At 46.5% G+C, this 27,500-nt stretch overlaps 2 protein-coding genes across 5 annotated transcripts in view; one reads left to right on the forward strand and one right to left on the reverse strand.

Annotated features, from left to right (window-relative positions):
• Positions 1-20,974: 20,974 nt before the first annotated feature.
• Positions 20,975-24,755, forward strand: timm22 (translocase of inner mitochondrial membrane 22 homolog (yeast); the record flags this gene model as incomplete). The annotated part of the gene is made up of 4 exons (XM_084449351.1): positions 20,975-21,233; positions 21,369-21,565; positions 21,913-21,985; positions 23,646-24,755. 4 exons carry the CDS (start codon positions 20,975-20,977, stop codon positions 23,720-23,722), a joined length of 606 nt encoding a protein of 201 aa, XP_084305477.1. The 3' UTR covers positions 23,723-24,755.
• A 1,527-nt stretch (positions 24,756-26,282) lies between these two features.
• The window catches only part of abr (ABR activator of RhoGEF and GTPase), a gene marked incomplete at its 5' end in the record, with an annotated part of 129,567 nt that continues 128,349 nt past the window's right edge, over positions 26,283-27,500 (reverse strand). For all 4 annotated transcript variants that reach the window (XM_084449436.1, XM_084449437.1, XM_084449438.1 and 1 more), the window contains 2 exons: positions 26,283-26,503; positions 27,132-27,288. In XM_084449436.1, coding sequence (XP_084305562.1) covers positions 26,420-26,503; positions 27,132-27,288 — 241 coding nt within the window. In that variant the 3' untranslated portion in view covers positions 26,283-26,419. The remainder of the gene's footprint in view (positions 26,504-27,131; positions 27,289-27,500) is intronic.

Consider the following 27,500-nt stretch of genomic DNA (forward strand, 5'->3'; position numbering starts at 1 on the left):
GGAATGCGCTCCGGAAAATGGAAGTGCGATTGAGCGTCTGGTGGGTTCAGGGAGCGCGCACAACGTGTAGGCCACTTAGATTCAAGATTACAGTAGGAGACAGTTATAGTTATCCATTAAAGACATGGGACAATAGGAGACAGTTATCCATTAAATTATTATTATTATTATTAATTGGCAGCTCTACCTATTTACATCCCTTGAACTAGAAATTACCCCCCACATCTGTGTTTTGTGTTGCACATTCGCACTGGATAAGCAAATATATTTTAATCAAATTTACTGACATTTCCCCCAAATATGATGTCAAGGCTCTGCGTAACTGCACTGGATCTAACTAGTGCACAAAGCCTGTGGAACCGTCGTGGTCAGTCGGTCGGTCGTAGCCAAAGTCACAAAAGCATTTTGACATAGCCTAGCAAACACATCTGTCTGTACACTGTAGCCTACAAATGAATTGCATTACTTTGCCTACTGTCAGACACCACTACAGTATATCTTCATATCATTATTGGGCTCTGCAATTTGCCCGATCTCCTCCTCCTCCTAGTAACAGGAGCAGTCTGTTGTGAGGTAAGCGATAAGAACATTTTTAAATGAACCTAAATACTGCTGAGATTTCAGAATTGTTGGTAGGTTGTTCAAGCCTCTAGGAACCTTTGGAGTTGGTTATTATTTCTAAGACAGTAATTAGTATTTGAATTGTGCGCTATGAGTACTAGCTCTTAAAAATATAGGATAATTTAAATAAATACTTTTGAAGTAAATGAAAAAATGTAATTCAAATGTTTGTCGTTCAAATGTCTGAATGGTGCCACTCATGGCATATCTGCCCCGTGCCAAGAAACAGCCCATCAGGGCTCTCTCTCCGAGGAGGGCAGCTGAGGTAAAACTATCAGCCCTCCCACTGGAACCACCTTCCTGTCCGGCAGAGGCCTGAGAAAACACACAGCCCCCCTTATCACATCTCCTCCACACCTCCGGGACTGGGAGGCGGAGTCTAACGCAACACACCGGCATCTCATCTCGCTCTACAGAGGGTAGATTGGGGGCACTGGGGGAGCATCGAGTATATAATACTACAAAATAAGTACATTCAGTTATCGGGCATGGCGCATAACATAGAGACAAAATTGGACAGGGTGCAGGGACAGTGCAAAATAATATAAGATAAAAAACAATATACAAAAAAGTATATAGTGGTCAGTGCAGTGTGCAAAGTGTAATGTGTATGTGAGTGTGTCTATGTAGCGTGTGGCGTGATATGTGAGTGCGGTGCGTCCTATGTACAGTACATTCGGTGGTCATGTGTAAGTGTCTCTCAACGGTGGTGGTGGGGGGGGGGGGGGGGGAGTCAGAGGGGGACACGAGCCTGGTTGAGGCTGGTGGCCGCGGGGGAAGAAGCTGCCTCCGTGGCGTGCGGTCGTGGTGCTGATGGACCGCAGCCTCCCGCCGGAGGGGAGTAGCATGAAGGGATTGTGGCCGGGGTGGGGAGGGTTGGGCCGCTTCCCGTCCTGGAGGTGCGCAGGGCCAGGAGAGAAGGCAGGTTGCAGCCGATCTCGGCGGAGCGGATGACATGCTGCAGTTTGTCTGTAACGACGGAGTACCAGATGGTGATGGAGGACATGAGGATGGACTCGATGATGGAGGTGTAGAAGAGTACCATCATTGTGTTTGGTAGTCCGAATTTCTTCAGCTGCCTCAGGAAGTACATCCTCTGCTGTGCCTTCTTCGCGAGAGAGCTGGTGTTTAGTTCCCATTTGAGGTCCCGGGAGAGGATGGTGCCCAGGAAGCAGAAGGAGTCCAGTGGCGACTGGGGAGCCATTCAAGGTGATGTGGGGGGGGGCTGGTATCTTCCTGAAGTCTACAACCATCTCCACTGTCTTAAGAGCGTTGAGCTAAAATGTTGTTTTGGCTACACCAGGACAGCAGCTGGTCAATCTCCCACCTGTAGGCGGACTCGTCTCCCTCAAAGATGAGTCCGATGGGGGTGGTGTCGTCTGCATACTTCAGGGGCTTGACAGACTGGTGGCCGTAGGTGCAGTGGTTCGTGTTCAGGGAGAAGAGCAGGGGGGAAAGAACGCAGCCCTGGGGGGAGCCGGTGCTGATGGACCTGGAGTCCGAGATGTTTTGCCCAGCTTCACATGCTGTTTCCTGTCAGACAGGAAGTCGGGGATCCACCTGCAGGTAGGGTCAGGCACGTGCAGCAGGGAGAGCACGTACTCCAGTGTGGGCGGGAGGAAATCCACAAACAGGATCCTGGTGTAGGTGCCTGTGTGTTCCAGGTGCTGTAGAATGTAGTGAAGGGCCATGTTTACTGCGTCGTCCACAGACCTGTTTGCTCTGTAGGCTAGAACTGCAGGGGGTCCAGGAGTGGGTCTATGATGGATTTGAGGTGCAGAACAAGGCACTTGGAAGACTTTCATTACTACAGAGGTCAGGGCAGCGGGCCTGTAGTCATTGAGGCCTGTGATCCTTGTTTTCTTAGGGATGGGGATGATGGAGGTCTTGAGGCAGGGTGGTATATGGTATGTCTCTAGAGGTGTTGAAGATGTCAGTGAACACCGGGGACAGCTGATTAGCACAGAACTTCAGCATGGCGGGGAAGACAGAGTCCGGTCCGGCCGCTTTGCGGGGGTTCTGTCTCCTGAATAGGCGGTTCATCTCGTTCTCTAGGATGGTGGGAGGCTATGTTGCAGTGTGGGGGGGGGGTGGCAGCTGTGGAGAGGTCCAGGCCCCTGCAGGGATGGGGTCTGGGCTGTTGAGGCTGATGGGTCAGGGTGGCGGGTAGGGCCAATGTTTTTCAAATCTGTAGTAGAACTCATTCAGGTCGTTTGCAAGCTGTGGGTCATCAGTGGACTGGGGGGGATTTCGGTTTGTAGTTGGTGATCTGTCTGAGGCCTTTCCAGACAGAGGATGTATTTCCCTCTGAGAATTGGTGTTGTAGTTTCTCAGAGAAGCGTCGTTTAGCCTCCTTTGCTGCCTTGCTAAACATGTATTTGGCCTCTTTTAACCGTTCCTTGTCTCCACTCTTCCTTACTTCCTCCAGCCTTAACTTCCTGAGTTTGGCTGTGAACCAGGGCTCATATAATATCGTAGCCTAAATGAGGATAAGCTTGACTTGGTGTGTGTGTGTGTGTGTATGTGTATGTGTATGTGTATGTGTGTGTGTGTGTGTGTGTGTGTGTGTGTGTGTGTGTGTGTGTGTGTGTGTGTGTGTGTGTGTGTGTGTGGAGCAGGTCTAGTGAAGAGATCATATTGCCTGAGGGGGAAGTGCTCTTCAGCCAGGAGAGCCACTACCCCCCTGCCCCTCGTGCTGTAATGAGCTCCCCACCCCACAGCCGAGTCATTGATTGTATCCACGGTGGAGAGAGGAGGTGAGGCATGATAAGACAGGGTGCCCCAGGCCTGTAGATGGGGGGGCCTTGCCACTGGTGCCCTCCATCAGCAAACAGGGCCAGCTAAGGGCAGACATCTCTTCCCACACACTCTTAGTCTCAAGCTATTATTCTTCTCTCAAGTGTTGCTGCAGGGGTCGAAGTGATGAGAATTCTTGCAGTTTTTGCACCCCCCACTTGGGACAGGGCTGCTGGGTTACAGCAGTATGAGATGTACAGTATCAGAATCAGAACTGCAGCAATTCAATCTAATTAATTTGCTTAAAACTGGACAACGCATGGAAGTTACTGTGAGTATCTACACTATTGTCTCACTTTCTCAGAGATGGAAACAGAGCACTGCTTATATAAAGCAAGCTGGACAGTGGTGGCTAGGATATGTCACCAAGTATTAGGCTACGAATGAGTGTACACGGTGAGGTCAGTGGCTTTTCCAGATTCTACAGGCAAGGTTTTACATAAGCCAATTGCATAGTTAACTGTCTCTCATGCATACTGTAGGCATGTGCACAATTACCGTGACACGGGTACAGGCAGGAAGGTATTTTTAGCCCAGCGTCTTGCACCTCCCTGTGTATAATGACAGAGAGACTGAGCATGAGTTAAACCAGTCTGGCTCACAACCAACACAAGCCCAACTCGCTCTCACACACCAGCTACAGTGGAGCCAGTAAAGTAAAGCTCAAAGTTCCCAGTGCTACATTTTACACTGGAGTGTAATTAGAGAAAGCCTGCAGGTCCTTACAGCCTTATCTGATTAGAGTACACAGTGTACACTGTGTGTGCGTGTGTGTGTGTGTGCGTGTGTGTGTGTGTGTGTGTGTGTGTGTGCAAGCCAAGGCCCATCATATGATGCTGAGGCCCTTCTAACGGCGAGATCCTGTGAATGTCATCCATCCAGCTGGGCCTCTTCTCCCAGACAGGTCTGGCTCCTCAGCTGAAGGAGCTGCATCAGGGGGACGGTACTACCGCACGTTCCTCTCTGCTGTTTGGAACTCTAAAATTAGGACGTGAGCTTAAATAGAACTTGGTTCATGGTGCTTTTCAAAATTAAACAGGGAGTTAAGTTGTACAGAAATGGAAGAATATGGTTGGCCTTTCCAGATTACAGACTGTGTTAAGTGAAGTCAGATCTATTTTCCAAGAGAGACCTCAGATGTCTTTAGTAGTAGTAGGAGGATCTAGCTTTATTGATTTTATTGATCCCCGGGAGGAAATTGCACAAAATGGCTATCAACTCAGTATCTTCTTCACACAGCCTAACCGCAGCTAAAGTCTTCCTCCTCAGCACGGGACTGAGTGCTGAATGGCCTTGAAGCCACAGTCTGACTCTCTGAAAGACAAACTACTCATTGGTTTCTACTACAGGAGACAATATTCCATAACAGGACAGTTATGTAAAGACAACCTTTTAGTAATTATCTGCAAAAAGGTCAATTACTCAAAAGTCAAGACTGTAGTAGTGCCCCACATACGAATGACCTAATTAGAAACCAAAATGTCTTAGAGAGAGGAGGGAGAGATTTGAGTGTCGCTAGATATCTTACTACAAATGGAAATGGAAATGACAAAGATGAACACATTGTTTGTACAGCTAGGTCTCTAGATTTCAATTCAAAACACCACCAATGAAAAAAACAGACATTTCTGAGGAAATATGGACACTGGCAAAAGAGGATTGTGGGAAATCTAAATATGGAATTTGATCCAACATCAAATGAAACTGATTGCTAGGTACCACCGAGCTGCAGTCCTAACTGTTGGGTTGTTCATGTTTAATGACATTGCTCTCGACAGCAGGGAAAATTGATGTTAGGGCTTTCCAAAAAAGAGAAATCTTCAGAGGATTTGTAGTTTCATGGACATGGGCCCAAGGCTGCACAAGACAGATAAGGACAGGATGCAAAGGACATTCCATATCTCATTAAGATTGAGATGTGGAAAAAAACTGTCAAAGCAACAAAGAGTTTTTGACTGGTTATAAAACAGTCTCACTTCTCAGTAATACTGATGCTTCTACATTACCTACATTAGCAAATGCGGGCATCAGCGAGAAGACTGGCTTCTATGTAGTGGTGCCGCTAAAATCAATACAAACTGAAAACTCCTTGTAGACTCCTTGTAGTTGCTTTGAAGCACCAATCCCTTTAAAATGAATCCCTTTAAATTGATATAAAGTTTAAAAAAAGAAAAAGAAAAAGAATAATACGCAATAAATTCAATAAAAATAGTATAAAGAAGAACTACCCCACCCCAAAAAGTAAACAAGACACTCTGGCTAAACGCTGGACATGTTAGCTGAGCCACACAGTGGAAAACCTCCCTCTGAAGACAGGCTATATCTGACTGCATAGCTGGGTTAACCAGGGCCAGTGAAGACAGTCTGCTCTTTAAGATGTCCCCAGACGAAGCGTGTGGGGGAGTGTGTGCGAGTGTGTGTTTGTTTCTGAGTGTGTCTCCGTGCTGTGTGTAGCCGAGGGAGCAGATGGGAAGGTGTCCGGCCCCCCGTCGTAATCACCAGTAGTGCATGGCAGTGGCATGGCAGCTCACAAACACACACACACTTTCCCTCTCTCTCGACATGCAGTACCAGCACTGATGGGAGAGACCCTCTCTCTCAGAGACCCTCTCTCTCCCAGAGACCCTCTCTCTCTCAGAGACCCTCTCTCTCAGAGACCCTCTCTCTCCCAGAGACCCTCTCTCTCAGAGACCCTCTCTCTCTCTCTCTCAGAGATCCTCTCTCTCCCAGAGACCCTCTCTCTCTCAGAGACCCTCTCTCTCCCAGAGGCCCTCTCTCTCTCAGAGACCCTCTCTCTCTCAGAGACCCTCTCTCTCCCAGAGACCCTCTCTCTCAGAGACCCTCTCTCTCCCAGAGACCCTCTCTCTCTCAGAGACCCTCTCTCTCAGAGACCCTCTCTCTCCCAGAGACCCTCTCTCTCTCAGAGACCCTCTCTCCCAGAGACCCTCTCTCTCCCAGAGACCCTCTCTCTCAGAGACCCTCTCTCTCCCAGAGACCCTCTCTCTCAGAGACCCTCTCTCTCTCAGAGACCCTCTCTCTCTCTCAGAGATCCTCTCTCTCCCAGAGACCCTCTCTCTCCCAGAGACCCTCTCTCTCCCAGAGACCCTCTCTCTCTCAGAGACCCTCTCTCTCCCAGAGACTCTCTCTCTCTCTTAGAGACCCTCTCTCTCTCTCAGAGATCCTCTCTCTCTTAGAGACCCTCTCTCTCTCAGAGACTCTCTCTCTCCCAGAGTCGTTACAATTGATGGGAGGAGGAAAGGGAGGCGCCTCTCCCCTGGCACATGATGAGATGATGCAACGGCGCTCGCTTAGCCAACATCCTGTCAACTTCCTGCGTTTCTGAGGTAGAGGGGGATGCCCTGTCTGTCCTGTCCTCCCCACCGGCACGGCCATTTTGTTTACTGAGCCCCTTCACAGATGGACACACGCCATTAGCTCTGCGCCATTCCATTCCTGGTCACATCAGGCAGACCTACTGTACATGTAAGATACACGCAGCCTACTGACCGCATACTGTAGTAGGCCGGCTCCTTATTTCAGGTAAGCTTGCCTCAGACAGCCGGCTGGTGCAGCAGTGAGCTGATTCATCCAGCGGTGTGAGGGGGTGGAGCCGGCGTGGGCTCTCTCTCTCTCTCCTCCCGCCCCCGCCGGCACCCGGTTTGGCAGCTGGCTGGAGGGAGGATGTCGGGGGTTGGATACCACGCCGTTTCATCACATCTTCTGATGTGTCCCACGTGGCTCGGCCCTGGCACAGGCCTCGCCACGGCCCAGCCGGGCTTTAAATAACCCTCCTCTGCTGCTCCCACGGAGAGGAACCGCTGCCCGGCTACGACAGAACGCGGCGTTGACTTCCTCAGAGCTAGGTCTGTTAAGAGCGGGCCGACAAGAGACGAGCGAGTCCCGCTGCCGCATGGTGGATTCACGTCCAGGTCCCAACTTGGCATGACAAGCAAAGTTTTCCGTTTCAAACCGAGCGCTTTCGTTTGAATACCGAGGTCTGGTGTCCCGAGCAGTCTTGCATGCCCCAATAAGGTCTCCGACCGAGACTGAACCCCAGCCAAAAATCACTGATGCCATCTGAGATTTCGATATCAGGAGAGAGTAAGAGAGTGAGTACTCACAGTTACAAATAGCTCTGGTCTCCAGTGGTAGCCTCACGGGTCTTAAGAAATTGAATGACTGGTCCCAGTCCCTGCTCCTGCACTGAGTGACACACACCCGTACACACACACACACACACACACACACACACTGACTGACTGACTGAGTCCAAAACCTATCCCTCTTCAGCAAAAGCCTCTCTGAGAAAGCGAGAAAGAGAGAGAACAGCAGCAGGGGCCAGGAGGAGCAGCTGCCGCTACACAGCGACTGGGACACAGAAGCAGTGCGGGCTGCCTGCCCTTGTGCTGCAGGGCTGCCTTTCTCTCTCTCTCTCTCTCCCTCTCTCTCTCACACTGAGAGGTAGAGAAAGAGCGCCTAGCCACGGGGAAGTTTCCCTCCCACCCTTTCCTCCTCGAGAGGAGTAGATGGTGAGAGATTTAGAGGAGAAGTCTATTTTGTTAAGCACATTTTGTCATGCTTCATCTTCAAAACTAGTCACAAGTTGTTTTGTTTCATTGTTGATGAGCTTTCGCCATTTTGGCTTCGCTTTTGGCTTGTCATCTGATTTATCTTGGATCATGAGTGTGAAAGGCTGAAGGCCAGACGGTACAATCACCCCATTGTACAGAAGCATTAGTTCAGAGAACATACTGTATTCCTAATATCTTCGACTTGGCTAGTTCATAATATTTTTAGGTGCGAAGGAGCCTACCAAATTTCCAAAATTTGGACGACGTGCAGTGGACATTCCTTCTCACTCTGAATTTCCAGAGCTGAAGTTCAAACATTAACACAAAGTTGGTCTTTGTCTCAGAAACACTCCTACGGCAGTGTTAGTGCAGGGAGGCGCGGGCTGCACAGTTGTGGCGGTATGCATTTTATACATATTCCAACAGTTGTAATTTGGATCCCTCAGCCTACGGCATGCCAAGGCCAGAGCGCCTGTGGGTAGAGACATGGTTCTCTGGGTTAGAGGATGAAACTGGCTTCAGTTTGCGGTGAGTGGTAAATGCGGAACTCTTGGCCGACCGACCACACCCCTGCACCATACAAAGGCCCGTTTCCAAGGCTCTACGGATGGCTGAGAAATGTTTCTGAACGCTTTATAGACGCCACATCCTGTTTGACGCCCCACACATACAGATTCAGAGCGTGATTAAGACCACACTGCCTTGCCTTTCCGCCTCACTAGAGGGGCTATTCACTAGCAACACTCTGAACGTGGGGACAACAGCCACTGGAGCTAAACAATATCGGCCCTGTGTCCAGTGCTTTCGGAGTCATTGTAAAGATTTTCAGCCAGCAGAGGAACGGACTGACAGAAGCAGCCCCCCAGAATTCCCTGGGGGTTGTGGCTAGGACTGGTATCAGCATGGCCACTATCCCACTACTGAAGATGGCCATGGGACAGCAGCAAGAACCAGGTCGAGCCTGGCTAAAGGCTGATGGGCTCAGTATACAGTACAGTCCACCTGTTCTTTTGATAGTTCTGGCCAAATTTCATTACCTGCCCTATGCACTTCCCTTTAGGCGGTGACATAAGTAGACCAAGACACAGCAGCTTATCTGGACATTCACACATAATATTTGATGTTAAATAAAAGTGGGAGAGTTCGTTAAACATATTTGCGTTCACTAGTTGACTATTCTGTACTATTGTGTCTAGCTAGATTATATTTAAAGAATGTACAGTAATCGCCTAAAGGGAAGTGCATAGGGCAGGTAATGAAATTTGGCCAGAACGATCAAAAGAACAGCTGAGTAATGAGAGTTGAAAATATTAGTAGTAAAAGAGAATATCTATTTTCTATAGCATGTGCATTTTGTTTGCATGTTTTTTTATTAAACAGATTAGCCTTGATTTAATTTTAAACAATGTAATAGTTCATTGACAGTGTATGGACCTCTTCTAATAGTACCGGTACTAAAAAATACCGGTTCCCGAAACCCATCCCTAGTGATGGCTGATTGTGGAATCAGGGACACACAGAATGAAACGTGCAGAGCAGTGAGGTGTCTGCGCTGCGATCCCATCAACAGAGCTGGTGTGGTCTGGTCCACCGCTGCTGAGTTTTCTCAAGTTTTCTGTCACTCCAGTTCAGTCGCTGAGTTTGAATCCTACCAACTGGAATGTAGCTAGAAACACAGGTGATGGCTGAATGGGATAGGGGCCTGAAGATTCTAAATGCACCACCAACTATTAGGCATGTAACAAAAATATAGTAGACTAATATGATATAGGGCAAGCCATGTTTCCATAAAACGTCAAGCAAATTGTAGGCCCCCTGAAACTACTAGTATTGTCGCGGGGCCAGTATGTCACGGATGGTGTCGACAGTGTTTCCATAGACGCACACGAGCTAGTAACGCGCATTTCTCTACACTGGGTTGTTATGAAACAAGTGCACTTAGGTAAATAAATATAAATGTAATAACATAAAAACATTATGGTACCAAAAAAATACATTTCCTGCAGAAAATGCATTTGAATACTGAACAGCTGAAAATAAATCGCAAAAGCATTGCTGAAAATGCATAATTAGGGATAGGGGGTGCATTGCCAGGGGAACCTTGAATGGGTCTGGAAGACCAGTATGTCCGGGTGAAAGGCACTTACTGTACCTGCTAATTGTTCTCTGGCCATTCAAATCGGGTATCAGGCTACTGCTCCCAACAATAAGCCATGATGGACAATCAAAAACCTATCACACGCGTGATTGTCCCCCCGTGAAGAGGCGCCAAATTAGGACGCGGCCTAGGATTTCCTTAATGCATAATTATGGAGTTAGATCTGTTTCAATACTTGTCAATATACACCACATGTTTCACAAATGTTTTTTTGTGATTCACAAATACATTTGTGTGGTTCACAAATAAATTCTTGTTTCTCAAATGTTTTTTAGTGATTCACAAATAAATTCTTGTTTAACAAATGTATTTTTGTGGTTCACAAATATATTTCAAACTCACAAACATGTGCACCGCTCGTATTTACTTGCACCCGAGACACGAACCATTCTGGCGAGAGAGACACGAACCATGAAACTGCTGACACAAATCAAAATGGATTTTGAAACAGATCTACCGTCAACCCTATGATAGTTATTTTTCATAATGTTTGCAAATATATTTCTGTGATTCACAAATACATTTGTGTGATTCACAAATAAATTCTTGTTTCACAAATTTATTTTTGTGGTTCACAAAATACATTTGTGAAACAAGAATTTATTTGTGAATCACCAAAAAACATTTGTGAAACAAGAATTTATTTGTGAACCACACAAATTTATTTGTGAATCACCAAAAAACATTTGTGAAACATGTGGTGTATATTGACAAGTATTGAAACAGATCTAACCCCACAATAATGCACCCCGAAAAATACAAATTGATAGATTGTTCAAGAGTCCCAAGTCTCGAGTCTGAGTCGAGTCTGGAGTTTTTTTAGTACGAGTCTTAAGTCGAGTCACACGTTTCTGGAGTCTTTTGAATAGGAGTCTGAAGTCGAATCATCACAAGTTACCGTGAGTGCAACTTAAGTGCGACTTCACACTCAAGTCCAAGTCCCAGACAAGTGCCCATCTCTGTACTGTAGCCCATCAGCCTTTAGCCAGGTTGGCCTGGCCTTGTTTAGGCTCTGCTTAATATAGGCCGGGGGTCAGCCATGGATTTGAATAATTACAGGACTGTGCTGATTTGATCTGCGCACAGCGCACAGACTGGCTATTCTCCGTTACGTCTGTACGCTGTACACTCGCGGCTCACATTCTCTACTCTACGATCGGCTTGTTGGTGCCTGGAATATTGTGTGCAATATGCCTGAATATTTATCAGATTTTGAGAATATAAAAGATGACTTAGAATATGATGGACGCCGATCGTAGCGTAGAGAATGTGAGCCGCGAGTGTAGCCTACAGACGGAGAATAGCCAGTTTGCGCGCTGTGCGCATGCGTGCTGGAGCAAGTGGGGAGGCTATTTCGTTTCTAAAGACGTTTCTAAAGATCATATTACAGAGGCATGTGAAAACCACAACAGGCCTATGCTCTATGCAAGCACAACTAGCGATTCATAAAGACAGATTGATGAAAACAACCGTTTCGCGGCAGAAAATAGATTTTTTAGAAACTGCATTCTCAGTGCCCCGTCCGCCGCCATTACATGGATATACTTGGCTCGCGCTGGATTTTAAATTTCTTCTACAGGCCTCCGAATTACACCAAAGTTATCTCGGTGAGTCAAACGTCTTATGCCGTAAATAAGGTCCAGGTTGTCAAAAACGAGCATTCTCCTTTAAGTGGGAAGAGATTCACAAATCTATACCCCTGCTCTGCGAGGGTAATTTGACATTATTGGGACATTAATGGAACAGTGAGGGAGAGCCGGGCCAAACAAATTAATTATGTAAGACAGAGCTGTGTCTGGCTGGCTGACTGCTCATAGGGGGGGTGCACGCATGCGCACAGGCCAGCGCGCAGACTGGCTATTCTCCGGCTCACATTCTCTGCGCTACGATCGGATTGTTGCTGACGAATGACGACGACAATATTCTCGGCACCAACAACGATCGTAGCGCAGAGAATGTGAGCCGGAGAATAGCCAGTCTGCGCGCTGGCCTGTGCGCATGCGTGCTGGAGCAAGTGGGGGAGAGGCGTGTAAAGATCATATTACAGAGGCTAAAGACCTCGTATTTGAAAACCACTACAATGCCTCGCGTTGAGGAATCTCAACTGTCGATTCATCCAATCTGATTGATGAAAACAACCGTTTAGCGGCCGAAAATGGATTTTGAGAAACTGCCTTCCCGTTGCCCCGTCCGACGCGATTACATGGATATACTGGCTCGCGCTGGATTTTAAATTTCTTCTACAGGCCTCCGAACAACACAAAAGTGATCTCGGTGAGTCAAACTTCTTATAATATGTCGTAAATAAGGTCCAGGTTGTCAAAAACGAGCATTTTCCTTTAACACCTCCATGGACCTAGTCACTAGGGAACTGTAGACAACTGCTATAACAAGAACAATAAACGTGTAGAGATAGACCTTCAAAGACAGAAAATTCAAAAGAGGTAGTGAACCTCGCCTCTGTTTGGTTAGAAAGGTTGAGCATATTAGGTTCCTATCTGTTCCTCTCTTCTCAGCCAGAGAAGCTGGCTCCCACACAGGAAAAAAGCCATCGGCTACTGAGAGAGAGAGAGAGAGAGAGAGAGAGAGAGAGAGAGAGAGAGAGAGAGACACACTCCATGGAAGCACTTCAGCATCTGGCAGCTGGTGCTCCTGGGCTCCCATAAACGTGGCCTTTAAAACACAACCTACATCCTCTGATGGGATTTCTCTTACTATGGCTTCTGCTGAACCACTGACCGCTGTGTGTCTTAGCTGCTGATGGGGCATTACAGGACCACAAACAGGTCTGAGCATCTGAGAACCATCTGGGCATCGGAAGGTCAAGGCCAAAGGGTCAGAAAAGTCCACATCGTGGGGTAACTGCACACTAAAGAGTTATATCAAGTTCCTGTGCATTAAGACCCCCATTAAACTGTGTGTGTGTTTATCCACGTCAGCATCTCCTGAGCATCTGTGCCGCACCTGGGAGTGTGAAACGTGTGTAGGCTAAGTGAAGTCATGGGTTCAGACAGACCCTTAAGTGAATCAGGAAGTGTGTGGTGGAATGCTGTCCCTCACGCTGTGAGGCCGTCTCTGCTCCCTCCCTAGGTTCCTCTTCCCTCCGGGGGATGTGAAAGCACAGCACAGGACCTCATGGTAGATTAAAAATAGGACAATAAGGACACTCCTCTCCAGAGGCAGCCTATCGCTGTCTGCAGTGATGCTGAATAGTGTGCATTCATACGCACCTCAGCACAAAGTTGGTCAGCTGCTGTGTCATCCGCTATATTGTACCAACTTGGGTGAGGCTATCTAAGGCACATTGAGGAATCAGAGCAGAACATGTTCTAGTCAGAAATACAGTAAATAGGCCTATTAAGTTGAACTGATGGTCTGGGCTCTCCTCAGAATAAATGAGAGCAACAAATAGGATATCTGCTCTTGACTAATAAACTACTGTACTGTGCAGCAAGTTGAATGGCCTGCAAGATTAGAATGTTTTTTAATCTTATAAGCATATTTTAGATTAAAAAGAGATGAGAGAAAAGGAAACACGGGGTGTTACAGACATGTATGTTTTGTCGTGTCTGTCTCCTCCTAGGTGCTGCGGTGTGCATGTGGTCCCTTCCCTTGTCCGTCATCATTGGGTCCTGTCAATCAACGTTGTCCTGCCAGTCCCTCACCTGCGTTCAATCATCCACCTGCCCCTGTCGTCCAATCCCAAGAAGATCTGTCTCCTACTTCATGTGTGTTGTGTCATGTGTAGCGAGAGAGGAAAGGGGTGGTATGGTTTGATGTCTTTTTGTTTTGAACCTGTTATTAGAAGTCGTCTTTGTCCTAGTTGATTGTTGGGTTAGTGTGTGTTGGTGGTCCCCGGTCCCTCTCACCATGGGAGAAGGGCTAGGGAAGATATCCTGGGGCCCTCTCACCATGGGAGAAGGGCTAGGGAAGATATCCTGGGGCCCTCTCACCATGGGAGAAGGGCTAGGGAAGATATCCTGGGGAACACATTTGCATCACATAGGTAACCACTGTCTAAATACTCTAGGTTAGAAGCGAGTCGGTGTCACCCCGTTGTTTCTGTAGCAGGTAGGTTAGGTTCCGGGTAAGTTAGTTAGTTTTGTGGCATAGGTAGGTCAGAGGTGTAGGGAAGCATAGGGCTGTTTTGTTTTGTGACCCCGTTCACATGGTCCTTCTCCTACTCTCAGTTAATCCTTGATTGTTGTTTTTTTCGTGTTTAATGTTACTCTTCCGTTTGTTGTTGTTATACTGAATATTTGTAAATGGCACGGTGTTTTTGGCATTAAATCCATACTTTTAAAATGTATCCGGTGATCTGGCTGTTTGCACCACACCCTGGGATTACAGTGTTTTTTCTCCATCTAGTCGACTGACAGGGTTGATATAGGCGGAAGGTGGCATCCCCCCCCCCCCTCCCTAGTAATCACCATCTAAGGGGGAACGCAACACACAGAGATGCTGAGTTTACATCATCTTCCTGAGTCAGACTCAGCTGTCTGTGAATCGAGGCGAGAGAGAATACTTAATGTAATTGTCACCTCTGAGTAAGCTCCTGCTTACCATTCTAAGCACCAAGCATCCATTCTGACAAAATAACCACTCTGGCCTGAATCCACCATTTTGGAAGCTGAGCTCAGCTCATGTATATTTCACATAAGAGCCGTGCTCCCCAAGGGCCAAACTTCCTGCTCTCACCAGGTCAGACCTCTCCAGCAGTAAACTCTCTCCTCTCTACATGTCGGCAGCAAAATCTCCTCTCTACATGTCAGCAGCTTTCACTGCCGATCGGGCGGGAGTGAGTGGGTGGTGGTGGATTCCATAGAAACCAACGCATCGCCCATGGAGTTGGAGAAAGAAACACTACAGCCCTGGAACAAAATGAGCTTGCTTTAGCAAACCTGTTGTGTCAGTGACAGAGCTACTGAATCTTAGGCCTGCATCAATATTGTCCCTGAGCCCAAAAGGTGTGTCCCCATCTGCGGCATGAGAACTATTTGATGTTACTTAGTGGGTGTTTGAGTGTCAGTATGAGGAGAGTACAGTTAACCACAGTGGCTGGCTTCTCAGCTGTTGTGAGCAAACATCTTAATGCCTCTCCCACATGCGGACGTCAGAGGCCCATAAACATGCCTGCCCTGTTTTAGCCTGGCGATCCATCCTGGATTTTATTTCACTGCCCTGCTGTTCACTACATAATTCATTCAATCATTTTTAAAGTATATAGAGTGCCTCCTCCTTTGCTAAATAAGTAAACATTTGTTGCCACTCCCACGCACGGACATCATAGATGTCCATAAAATGACTCTGGACCGATATCAAATCATAGTTTTCTACTCAAACTTGATGCCACATTCTCTGTAAATGAAATTAGGTCAAAATGATATTGCTAGACCCTATCGACACTGCAAGCCAAGAAAGCCAGACACCATTATGTGGGGAGACCATAGAAATGCTTAGCTATTTTCTGATTGAATGACTTGGCCCAGATGACCAATTTATGGAAGCGGTAGCATTCCTCACAGTTAGTGGGGCTGACTACGATTCTTCACAAGTATGCACTGTTTCCTGAACATTCCACCACCATCTAAAAACAGACCCATAGTAATGGCCCTGGAGCCACCTTCTAAAGGCAAATCTGTCTTGGGTGTTGGCTGTGCCATAAATCTTTAGAAAAGCCAGCCTTTGAGACAGATGCTGTAATTTATCAAACAGTAGGCTAATGGCCACAATACTAACAACATAAATCATAAGGGTGAAAAAAAACACAGCGATGACAAAGTTCTGAGCATATTAGCACATCAAGAGGTTCATAAATGCATACGCAATTCAGTCTTCAGACTCAAAACAAACAACAAAAGTGAGGAAACTATTTACAGGTGTGTGGTTGCAGGTCAAGGGAGTGTGGCGAGTCAAACAACTGGTGAATCAACCAAACAATTAACTTGGCCATGTGGCAGAGGCCAAAAAAAGGCACCAGCTTGGTCGTACTACACAAAGAAACAATACAGCCCAAATGCAATAGGTACTCATGTTAACAGAACAACGCACACAAAGGTGAAGGTGAAGCGTGAGCACAGGTGTATCCCCACAGGGTTTCCCCACACCCCACAGGTAATTGTGAGAGTAAGAGGTGTCAGTGTTCCCCAACCTGAGAGAGTGCCAAACCAACGCCTGTCCCAAGTCCCTGCTGACCCCCAACTCTGCAATTAGAGCCTCCTCTACTGCAGCAGAGGACATCAGTCCAGCCCAGCGGCATGGAGACCAGGCCTAGCATCCTGGGAACAGAGAAATCAGCACTTGTTCCTTTCAAATGGCCTGTGTGTGGTGTGTGTGTGTGTGTGTGTGCACATGATGCATGATGAGCGGCGAGAGCTCCACTCCCATTACAAACAGCAGGGACCCCATTCAGAACAGGGAAAGCGGAATAATTGGCCTGCGGTGGTTAATTGCTGCTTGATGGAGATTCACTCAAACAGAGAAAAGCTTGAACAAACAAACCATCCAGCGCAAATGAAATCATTTACTATCATGGGTATTTTAAGCTGTTCAGAAGAGGATATCCTGGTGTGTGTGTGTGTGTGTGTGTGTGTCTGAAGTCTCTAAAGAAAGTCACGGTGGCCCGAACAGGATCGGGTAGCAGGAGCCATCAGACTGGGTTTCCCCTGACGACTGGGCCCCAGTCCAGCCTCGCTCTGGCACCACATGGAAAACCACACTGTGGTGAGATAAGCCTCCCTGGGCTGCCCTCTGCTACACCGTACAGTACACTAGGGGTACAGCACATCAGGGGTGTTAAGGATCTACTTCCTGTACACGGACTACCAAAAGGGAACAGGCCTAAGTTATCCACACTTGATGGAGGCGACCTGGCCCTCACAACTGAAAGAATCTTCCCCCGTACCCGGAGTTCCCTGTTGTGTGCCAGAGCTGGATTCTATGCAGTGTTATGGTGATATGTGTCCTGCCACAATGTAGTGCGCAGTGACGTGAGTGCACCTCTGCGTGTGGGAGGGATTACAGCACTGCAGTGTCTGTCCTTCTCTCTGTGCTTCTGTCAGCTGCTGAAGGAAGGTGAGTCCAATGTCTTCCTCCCCTCTCGCCTCCCCACTGTACAGTAAGCAGCATTGCGGAGAGACCTTTAAAGGACAATGCTCGTTTTTGACAACCTGGACCTTATTTACGACATATTATAAGACGTTTGACTCACCGAGATCACTTTGGTGTAGTTCGGAGGCCTGTAGAAGAAATGTAAAATCCAGCGCGAGCCAGTATATCCATGTAATGGCGGTGATCGGGGCAACGAGAATGCAGCTTCTAAAAATCTATTTTCTGCCGCGAAACGGTTGTTTTCATCAATCTGTCTGGATGAATCGCTAGTTGTGCTTACATAGAGCATAACTGTTGTGGATTTCACATGCCATGATCTTTAGAAACGTCTTTCGAAACGAAATAGCTTCCTCACTTTCTCCAGCACTAATGCGCACAGCGCGCAATCGTTGCTCCAGCACGCTGTGCGCATGCGTGCTGGAGCAAGTGAGGAAGCTATTTCGTGTCTAACGACGTTTCTAAAGATCATATTACAGAGGCATGGGAAATACCACAACAGGCCTATGCTCTCTATGTAAGCACAACTAGCGATTCATCCAGACAGATTGATGAAAACAACCGTTTCGCGGCAGAAAATAGATTTTTAGAAGCTGCATTCTCGTTGCCCCGATCACCGCCATTACATGGATATACTGGCTCGCGCTGGATTTTACATTTCTTCTACAGGCCTCCGAACTACACCAAAGTGATCTCGGTGAGTCAAACGTCTTATAATATGTCGTAAATAAGGTCCAGGTTGTCAAAAACTAGCATTGTCCTTTAAATCCCCTTAGAGTTAAGGCCATGGGATATACAGTGTGACAATTGATTATACCCAGACACACATTGCACACAGCTCATCATTACAGAAGCCTGACTCAAGTTGACAGGACACTTCAGTGCTCAGATACTCAAGACACCCCCTCCTCATCAACAAGCACACCCCAACAACACCCACCCTCCACAACTGGACCTGCCCCCTCCCTCCCAGCTCACCAGAGGCCAGGCTATTTATAGCAGCTCTGGGCCTCCAGTGAGACAAGCCTGGGTAATGAGTTCAGCAGTGGAGCGCAGCACAACTCCCAGCCACCAGGATGTGACTGGGAAGCAGATTCACTGCTCTGGCCCTCTGGTGACACATGCAGTGAGGACACTGTGTAGGTAGGTGACCCTCAGATCTGGGTGAGTCCTGGAGAGGAGGGCACCCTCACCATACTCAATGACATACTGGAAAGCAGTTTTGTAATAGGATGCTCATGGATGTATGGATGGCTCTACCACCCTAAACAAATAGTCATTGTCACATGAGGTATAACATCTCACTCTCCTTATAAGAACAACAATAAAAAATAAAAAGCCAGAATCAATCTTAGTAGATTACATTGAGGAAGGGAAATACAAAGAGAAACAGAAATGAGATGTGGCTGTATTAAAGAGGAAGAAACATTACAAGTAGGCTATTGTGCAAGATATTTTTGAAAGGTAGGCTATGCTGAGTCCAGACTGAGAACTCAGCAGCAGTCTGTTCCTACTGTTGACATACAGCCTGCCTCTCTGGCTCAGAGATCTGCTCTGTCTAGGACAATATGTTCTGTAGCTGCTCTGCCCAGACATCAGCGAAAGACAGATTTCTAGATATTTCCATTTCTTGGATGGTTGGCCAGAAGTAAAAAGGGTGTGCAAGCCTGACTCAGATAGAGTGAGGCGATATTTTCCCTTTACACTTGGTGGCATAAAAAATAAGAGTAAAAGTGGAGGATGTGGTTTGTTGCCCACTTTTCCCCCCCAGAGTGTAACTACCGGTAATAGGTTGACCTTCTTTGGAGTCAGTTTGTCCTCCATGTCTATCTCATTGCTTACTGGTCTGGCCCTTTCAATAAACATGAATTAAAGGCACAATAATAAGGTCTGGTTTTTAAGATATTGTAGGCTTGAGGAGGCCTGCAGTATAACTTTCTGCCTTCTTTTTCTTTTTACCAAGACATCCAATTATGAAAAACAGTAAACCAGCATTTTGAGTTTAATCATTGTTTTTAGACAGTAAGTTGACCGTGCCTGAATGCTTTGACTGTGTACTTTATAGGCAGATAAAAGTAATAGGGCAGCAGTGTTGCACACAGTAGCGCTGTGTAACTTTTACTGCCATAATGAAGCAGTGAGGGATCTATTAAAAACATAAACAGCAAACCTTCACAGATGACTGGTCCAAACACAACAAAGCCTATGACTGCTACAGCTGAGGTCCTAATGAGGAGCAGGCTGATCATGTGAAAATAATCTAGCGTGTAGGAGTGTTTCAAAAGTACCTTTAAATGTGATCTCAATGGCTAAATAAAGGTTAAATAAATAAATAAAAATACAAAACATACTTAATGTAGCCTAAAACGGTTACCTGTAGGCAGGGGTGAAAATTAACTTTTTGGCTCATGGTGAGTCACCTGCCAAGGGGACTGTAGATGAAAAAAATCTACCGGCCAAGTATATATATTTTTCAGATAGCCTTCTGAAATGTAGTCGCCAATTAGAAATTTTACCTGCATTTGGCCGGTGGCAGCCCTGCCTGTAGGATCAAGCTACACTTTAATGGTGCATTGTTTGTGGCTACAAACAATATTGGCCTACTGAACTGCATACCTGCATCAGTTAATAAGAATTTAACAATCACATTAAAGTCCACTTTACAATTACCACAATATCTTAATCAATCTCACTGCATAGTTTGCAGCTGATGATGGGGGCAAATGCCTGCTGAAGGGAGACTACGCTTATCTTCGGCAGAGACACTGTTAGGCTCCCTACTTCACACACACACACACACACACACACACACACACACACACACACCGCAACTGAGCAGTGGCGCGCGCTCTCCATTCAAAGATAAGTGTTTGCAAACAGGACATTATGGAAGTGACTCACAAGTCATGGCTACTGCAACAGTTACCAATATGTGAAGCTACAAGATGGCAAACGGATTGCTCAATGTCCACGATGACTATCTAACGTCAAATTCAGTGGCACGACGAGAAGTCGGCTAACGTTAGCGAACGTTATCAGTTATCAACGAGATTCGCTGTCAAGTGGCACCTGGTCGCCATAACGACTCTGACAACCTCACAAAACTTGACTTGGTTAAAATCTCAAACGTTGGTGGCATGGGTTAGAAATATATATACATTCTTAGTTAATAAGATCTAATACAGAATGGCAAGAAAATGTTTATTCTTCGTCTCACCTGTTTACTGCGGTGCGCTCGCCGCTGTTGATGTGATGCTCGCGCGTGGACGGTACTGCTCCTGTAGGTGGCGCACTCGAGTTTGGTGCAGTGTGGCAGTCAGGTGAAGACCTCTGGGTAGTGTAGTTTTTTATATATATATATATATATTTATAGAGCTATCCCTCAAAGTTTTATTTGATTTGAAGTGTGGAAAAAAACACGCGTTTTTCACCGTGTTACATCTAGCGTATGAAATGAATTATCAAGGTCAATTTACAGCATCGCATTGTGTTGAATGAGCGAATTCGGATCGAATCTGCTATCGCTTTAACCAATATTTAATCTTCAAGGTAATAAAACAGCAAAAACCCTTATAAATGTATATGTATAGATGTGTGTCTCTAAAAGGTGAATATTGTTCTCTATTCATTTCATTACGTTCAGCTGTCATGAATATGGTGAATCTACCTTCCCACGTATTTCCTGCATTTACTTAGATCACATACAGATTGCACACACATCATGGCGGCGACCGTGGATGGTGGAAATGCTGCTGTCCCTGACATTCAGGGCTCAAGCTCGGCTGGTCCGAGCTTTGATAGCCAAGAATTTCAATACAGTATGCTTCTGGAACACCTAATTGGGGAAAAGAGGCAAATTAAGGACCTAAACCCTACCGTTATGGGGGGACTTCCTACTCCCTACAAAACCGACGATGAGAAGATGATTGAACGGGGAATGGAGAGCTGTGCCTTCAAGGCAGTTCTTGCATGTGTTGGAGGTAAAGCCAGGATATTAAAATTAGATGGCTAGTTTACACAATTACGAGGTACAGTGTGTACACACATGTATTCCTACAGGACTGCTTGCACATCCATTCTCTTTACGTATACATTTCCCTCTGTTTTCTCAACAGGGTTTGTTCTTGGAGGAGCTTTTGGCGTTTTTACAGCAGGCATAGATACCAATGTTGGGTTTGACCCCAAAGACCCCTTGAAGACACCAACAGCACGAGAGGTCCTCAGAGACATGGGCCAGAGGGGAATGTCATACGCCAAGAATTTTGCCATTGTGGGCGCCATGTTTTCCTGCACAGAGTGCATCATTGAATCAGTAGGTTGCCTATAATCAATTCTTTCTATCCTCTAACATGTCAGACTGGTCTGTTACATACAGTATGTACCTGGTTCAACAAATCAGTAGGCTTTTTTTCTTCTATCATGACCTCAATGTGAAGCCCTTTCTGTATTTACCCACTATTCAAGAAACATACCTGGGAAGCACAAACCTAAATGTTAATATTAATTGTCTATGCATATTGCATAAAGATATGTCATGGGAATGTTATTTAAATATCTCATGATAAAATAGTCTCATAGCACCCCCTTGTGGTGTGTGTGATTTACACGTTTCTTCATAACACATTGTGCTATTGCTAACCTTCCATCATTAATTTTTAGCACAGGGGAAAATCTGATTGGAAGAATGCTGTCTACAGTGGCTGTGTTACTGGGGGAGCCATTGGATTGCGTGGTATGTTCTGATAGTATCATATCATACTTCCTTTCAGTTGTTCAGAGTCCCTAGAGGAGTTTAGTGCTTAAAAAGCACCTCACTGAATGTACCATACACTGTAGTGCTTTCCCACCAGAAAGCCCCCTGTACTTTTCCCCCGGGAGAAAATCCACTAGAACTCTCTATTCATTAGAACTCCCCCTGTAGAAGGCGTTCAGACAGCAGGGTGGACGCTCTCTCCCCTGCGTGCAGGGTGGACGCTCTCTCCCCCGCGTGCAGGGTGGATGCTCTCTCCCCTGCGTGCAGGGTGGACGCTCTCTCCCCCGCGTGCAGGGTGGACGCTCTCTCCCCTGCGTGCAGGGTGGACGCTCTCTCCCCTGCGTGCAGGGTGGACGCTCTCTCCCCCGCGTGCAGGGTAGATGCTCTCTCCCCAGTGTGCAGAGGGATGGTACAGACTAGCCTGTAGAAGGCGTTCAGACAGCAGGGTGGACGCTCTCTCCCCCACGTGCAGGGTGGACGCTCTCTCCCCTGCGTGCAGGGTGGACGCTCTCTCCCCTGCGTGCAGGGTGGACGCTCTCTCCCCCGTGTGCAGGGTGGACGCTCTCTCCCCCACGTGCAGGGTGGACGCTCTCTCCCCCGTGTGCAGGGTGGACGCTCTCTCCCCCGGTACAGACTCGCCTGTAGAAGGCATTCAGACAGCAGGGTGGACGCTCTCTCCCCCGTGTGCAGGGTGGACGCTCTCTCCCCCGTGTGCAGAGGGATGGTACAGACTCGCCTGCTTATAGCTGCTACATCCAGGCAGCGAGAGACAGGAAATTACTCATTCTCAGATTTCTGTCAATGGGAAAATGCAGATGTCTTAGTTAGAACATGATTGAACTAGGAAAGCAGTTTTGTGTTTACACGTATGGTATTTATTCAGTTTAGTTAGAGAAGTCTAAGAATCAATGCTCTAAGAAAACAGGGAAATGCGGTTTTGGTTTTGGTTGTGATTGCAGACTTATAAACCTAAGTCTGACTATGGGGAAAATTATTGTTTCCATCAGATGTCTTAGTTAGAACATGATTGAACTGGGAAAGCAGTTTTGTGTTAACACATATGGTATTTATTCAGTTTAGTTAGAGAAATCTCCACAATGCTCTAAGCAAACACGGAAATTTGGTTTTGGTTGTGATTGCAGACTTCTAAACCTCAATCTGTCTATGGGGGGAAATTGTTTTTCCCATCAAATGTCTTAGTTAAAACAATATTGAAATAGGAAAGCAGTTTAGTTTTTGTGTGGGATTTGTTCCGTTTCAGAAATCCATTTAGAAAATCAACGTGACAGCTAAACACAGAAGATTTTTAGCGCAGTGAATTTAAACATGGCGCCATTGAAATAAAACTGTCAGTAGGCTCCCTACGCAGCCAATCAGAAATGTTCAGCATTGCTGCCCCACTCACAAAGTACAGTCACCCGGCAAGAGTACTACCTCGCGAGCGGGGTCTTTTTGGGTGGTATAAGATCCCCCGCGAACTCACCTGTAGACCCTGGCCCCTTTGTTGTGAACACGGCGAGCTACCTCCAAAGGTCCGTAGTTCGGGGGGACAACTACTGTTGTTAGAAAGCGCCTATAGTTAGCATTTTGGCATGGAAGTTGTTCACTTTGACTAATTTTCTCTTTTCTTTTTCTATAGCTGGCCTGAAGGCAGGTGTGCTGGGATGTGGAGGCTTTGCAGCCTTCTCGGCTGCCATCGAGTATTACCTCAGATGAGCTCCTGGGGACTAGACCTCTCTGGACTATGTCTGACCACTCACCAAACCTCCGGACCAGTCACCAACTGTAAACCTCATGGAAACACAAGCTTATGAACATTGCCTGCCATGCACCTGGAATGTCTGATGATGGAGACTATCTACACTTTGAAAATGGCTCACCCTGGTCTGCCGGCATTCATTGTCATTGTCATATTTGTTTGTACAATGCACTCATAGCGAGTGAGTGTGTCACGCTGGCTGGGCTGGTCCAGAGTTTGGTGGCCTCCTGGGTTTACTGGCTGTGCCCTGTACATTTGAGATCTCAATGATAAGGGTGGACACACTCATCAGGATATATATGTTGATGTGTAAAAGTGAAAGTATGAAAGTGTTGCCAGACTGATCCAGGCAGCCTTACTATCAATTGGTGATACTGACCAAAATGTGTCTGGGTAGGTTATTGCATTAGGTATAGATTAAAATTAACTTAAAACTGTTGGCCAAGGCCACTGATTTATATACTCCTCAAAAAAAGTTTGGAAACGTTATTTCGGTCGATTATTTGTCCCCTTTAATAATACCAATTGCTATAGTATTTGATATCGTTGGAAAGCCTGACTAGTCACCTTTACAACAAGATACAACTTGTAAGGATCGTGCATTCGTGGAATGGGCAACACAGCTCGATTGGATGATTGCACTCTTCCACAGTAATAAGGAAAAAACAACACATTGGCAATTTTTTACACTTCATTCATTTTACACTGTCAGGGACCTCAGTAGAGTGTGGAAGGGCACAACAGAAGTATATTTCAGGGGATTTTGCACATTTGCCACACGTTAAGCTGTGTTGCGCATTCCAGGAATGCACGATCCTTACAAGTTGTACCTCATAAATGTGACTAATCAGGCTTTCTAATGATATAAAGCACAATGCCAATTGGTATTATTAAAGGGAATAAATAATTGACTGAAATAACGTTTGCAAACTTTTTTGGAGGAGTTTATATTGTTTATTGTAAGTCCCCTTTTTGTAAGTGCCCCCACTCCCCTCCATTCTGTAATAAACACAATTTACATGCTTGTCTGACAACATAACACTGAGGAACTCATGTTTTTTTGCCCATGTGTGAATGTGCGTGGCGAGTAGAAGTTTCTCAATGAGAGCTTGACACCATGAACTGTGTTGCACCAGTTCTAAGGAAAGCACAGGAATACAAAAAAAAAAAAAAAAATATGAAAAGATGAGTGTTTCGGTACACTTTTATTTGTTTTACTAAAAAAAGGAGAAAAAAAAAAGTTTACATCGACATTTACCCTTGTTAATACAGTATACTGACATTCATTCACCCTTGTTAATACAGTATACTGAAATTCTTTTACCCATGTTAATACAGTATACTGAAACTCTTTTCAAAGGAAGTAAAATACAACATGTTTTGATTTTCTTTGAATCTTATATTAAAAATATCAAATAGTACTCTAACAGTGCTTAGTTTAAGATATGTCGCAGGCTTGATAGCAGAAAGGTTGGATTTGTACAGCACTGATGAGAGATTGGACGGTCCAGCGAGACTAGCAGTGACAACCTACCTTTGTGTTACCCAGCCTGGCTTGATTGACAAGCTGAACATGCGATGAGGGCAACTACACAAATCATCCCATAGATTATATTGATGCCATTAGACACTGGGAACAGGCTTGCAGTGGAATAAGAAAAAAGCTAATGTTCCATCATTCTATTTTCCCCATTACCACCCTCATCTCAAAGAATTCCAAATCAACTGTTAGAATTCAAACACTTCTTATTCCTGTGATCGTTTCAGTACAGCTCAGCTGGCCGTGAATGAGAAAATTATACTAAAAAAACATCACTACCTGAAAAAACTTCAAACAACGGACTCGTTTGAGCAATCCTCTAGTTGTACTGGACTGTACAGGCACACGTAATATAATATATTTATAATAAATAGGGCAAATTTGGCCAAGACTCACACAGGGGAGGGCTGTGTCTTCTAGTCTTTACACCCACAGAGAAATGAGACAGCGGCAGTTCACTGAGATGGCTTACTGGCGGGCTTACAAACGCAAACTTGGTCTTCAGCGCCGTCTCAAACACACATACATGCTCTGGCACGCTTGTACATACTCACACACAGCCCTCCTCAGTCACATGCACAAAGCCAGAGAGAGGAAAAAAAAATCAAAACAAACTATTGAACAAATATTTATAAAACATGTAAATGCCATATTTCTGGAATGCCTCTGAACAGAAAAGGAGAAGAGAGCCGAGTAACAGGGCATGTCTGGGATCGTGGAACTGGGTTCTGGAGGGCCCACCAGATCAGACAGCACACGGTGACCAGAGCCTGACCTTTGACCCTTCACTGATAACACTCAGGTCCCAGACTGCTGGCGGTCTGTCTAAGGGGGCGGGGCTGAGGGTCAGAGGTGAGAAGCCTGCCGCGCCCCTCCCCCGGCCCTGCTCTTCTCCAGATGGACGTACTGGGGGGCTACTGCTCTGTCTCCACACAACAAACGGGACAAAAGACGTGACTATAGGACCGGGGTAGCTCTGTGTCCCCCCCACATGTCTGACTCCATCTCTGGTCAGAGGTGGGGGTGGCGGGGGCTGTACAGTTAAATGGAGCTGGGTGTTATCTGGGGGTGGGGTTGTACTGAGTCTCTCTCTCTGTCTCCGGGCCCCCGGGGTTCAAACGTCAGTGGAAAAGTAGAGTGTGTTCCTCTTCAGCTCAGCGAAGGAGATTGGGGGGTGCTGCAGGTAGTACAGCAGCACCTGGACCTGAGGTGGAGAGAGACCGAGTCAGAGAAGCACTGGGCAGTTTATACTATTCTGGACCTGAGGTGGAGAGAGAGACCGATTCAGAGAAGCACTGGGCAGTTTATACTATTCTTCACTGCCCCAACAACATACCACAATAACAACGATTTGAACATGGATGAAATTATAAACAAAATGAGGACAAAGATCCAAGATACCATACTTTTTTTCTTTCTTTTTTTTACCACACTCAGCAAATGGCTGGGAAAGCATCTGCAAACTGCTCTACTAAACACACAGTATGGAACTTTGATAAGCGACTGTACAAACAATTGACTCCCAGTCTGTCCGGTGATGGAGAACTATGACATTCTGCTGTTCATGTTTGGCCATTTATGATGATTAACTGAAATGATTGTTTATGTGGCCCAGAATAGTTCCTTGCTGCACAGGAAGCGGTTTCTCTCTCAGCACCTGGCAGAAATCCATGAGAGGCTTCCCAAGCAGCCTAAATACAGCTGGGAGACAAGACCAAGGGGTCAAACTTATACGTGGGAGCTAGGATCTCAGCAAGCGCGCACACACACACACACACACACACACACACACACACACACACACACACACACACACACACACACACACTGACCTGTGCCATGACGTCATGTGACCAGATGTCAGAGGCCAGGGTGATGTGCGCCTTGCTGCTCTCGGACTCGGAGGGCCGGAGCAGGGTGGGGCCGAACACGGTTGCCAGGTTGTGGAGGGACATCTTGTTGATGGGCTCCTTCTCAGCCACCCTGGAACAGAACAGACGAGACCACCAGTAAGATAAACCCAATGACAGGAGTACGGACACGCAGCTGACACTGGACTGCAATTCATACAGTACAAGGAGCCTGGTAGATGTAATTCATCTAAATGACCAGCGGGTGTCCTCAGTACGCCAGTATCCAGTGGTGAGAGCTGACGAGTCTGGGTGCTGCTGAGTGTTAATGGGTGGCAGAGGGAC

This window comes from Borostomias antarcticus (assembly GCF_949987555.1).
Source record: "Borostomias antarcticus genome assembly, chromosome: 15".
Classification (NCBI taxonomy): domain Eukaryota; kingdom Metazoa; phylum Chordata; class Actinopteri; order Stomiiformes; family Stomiidae; genus Borostomias; species Borostomias antarcticus.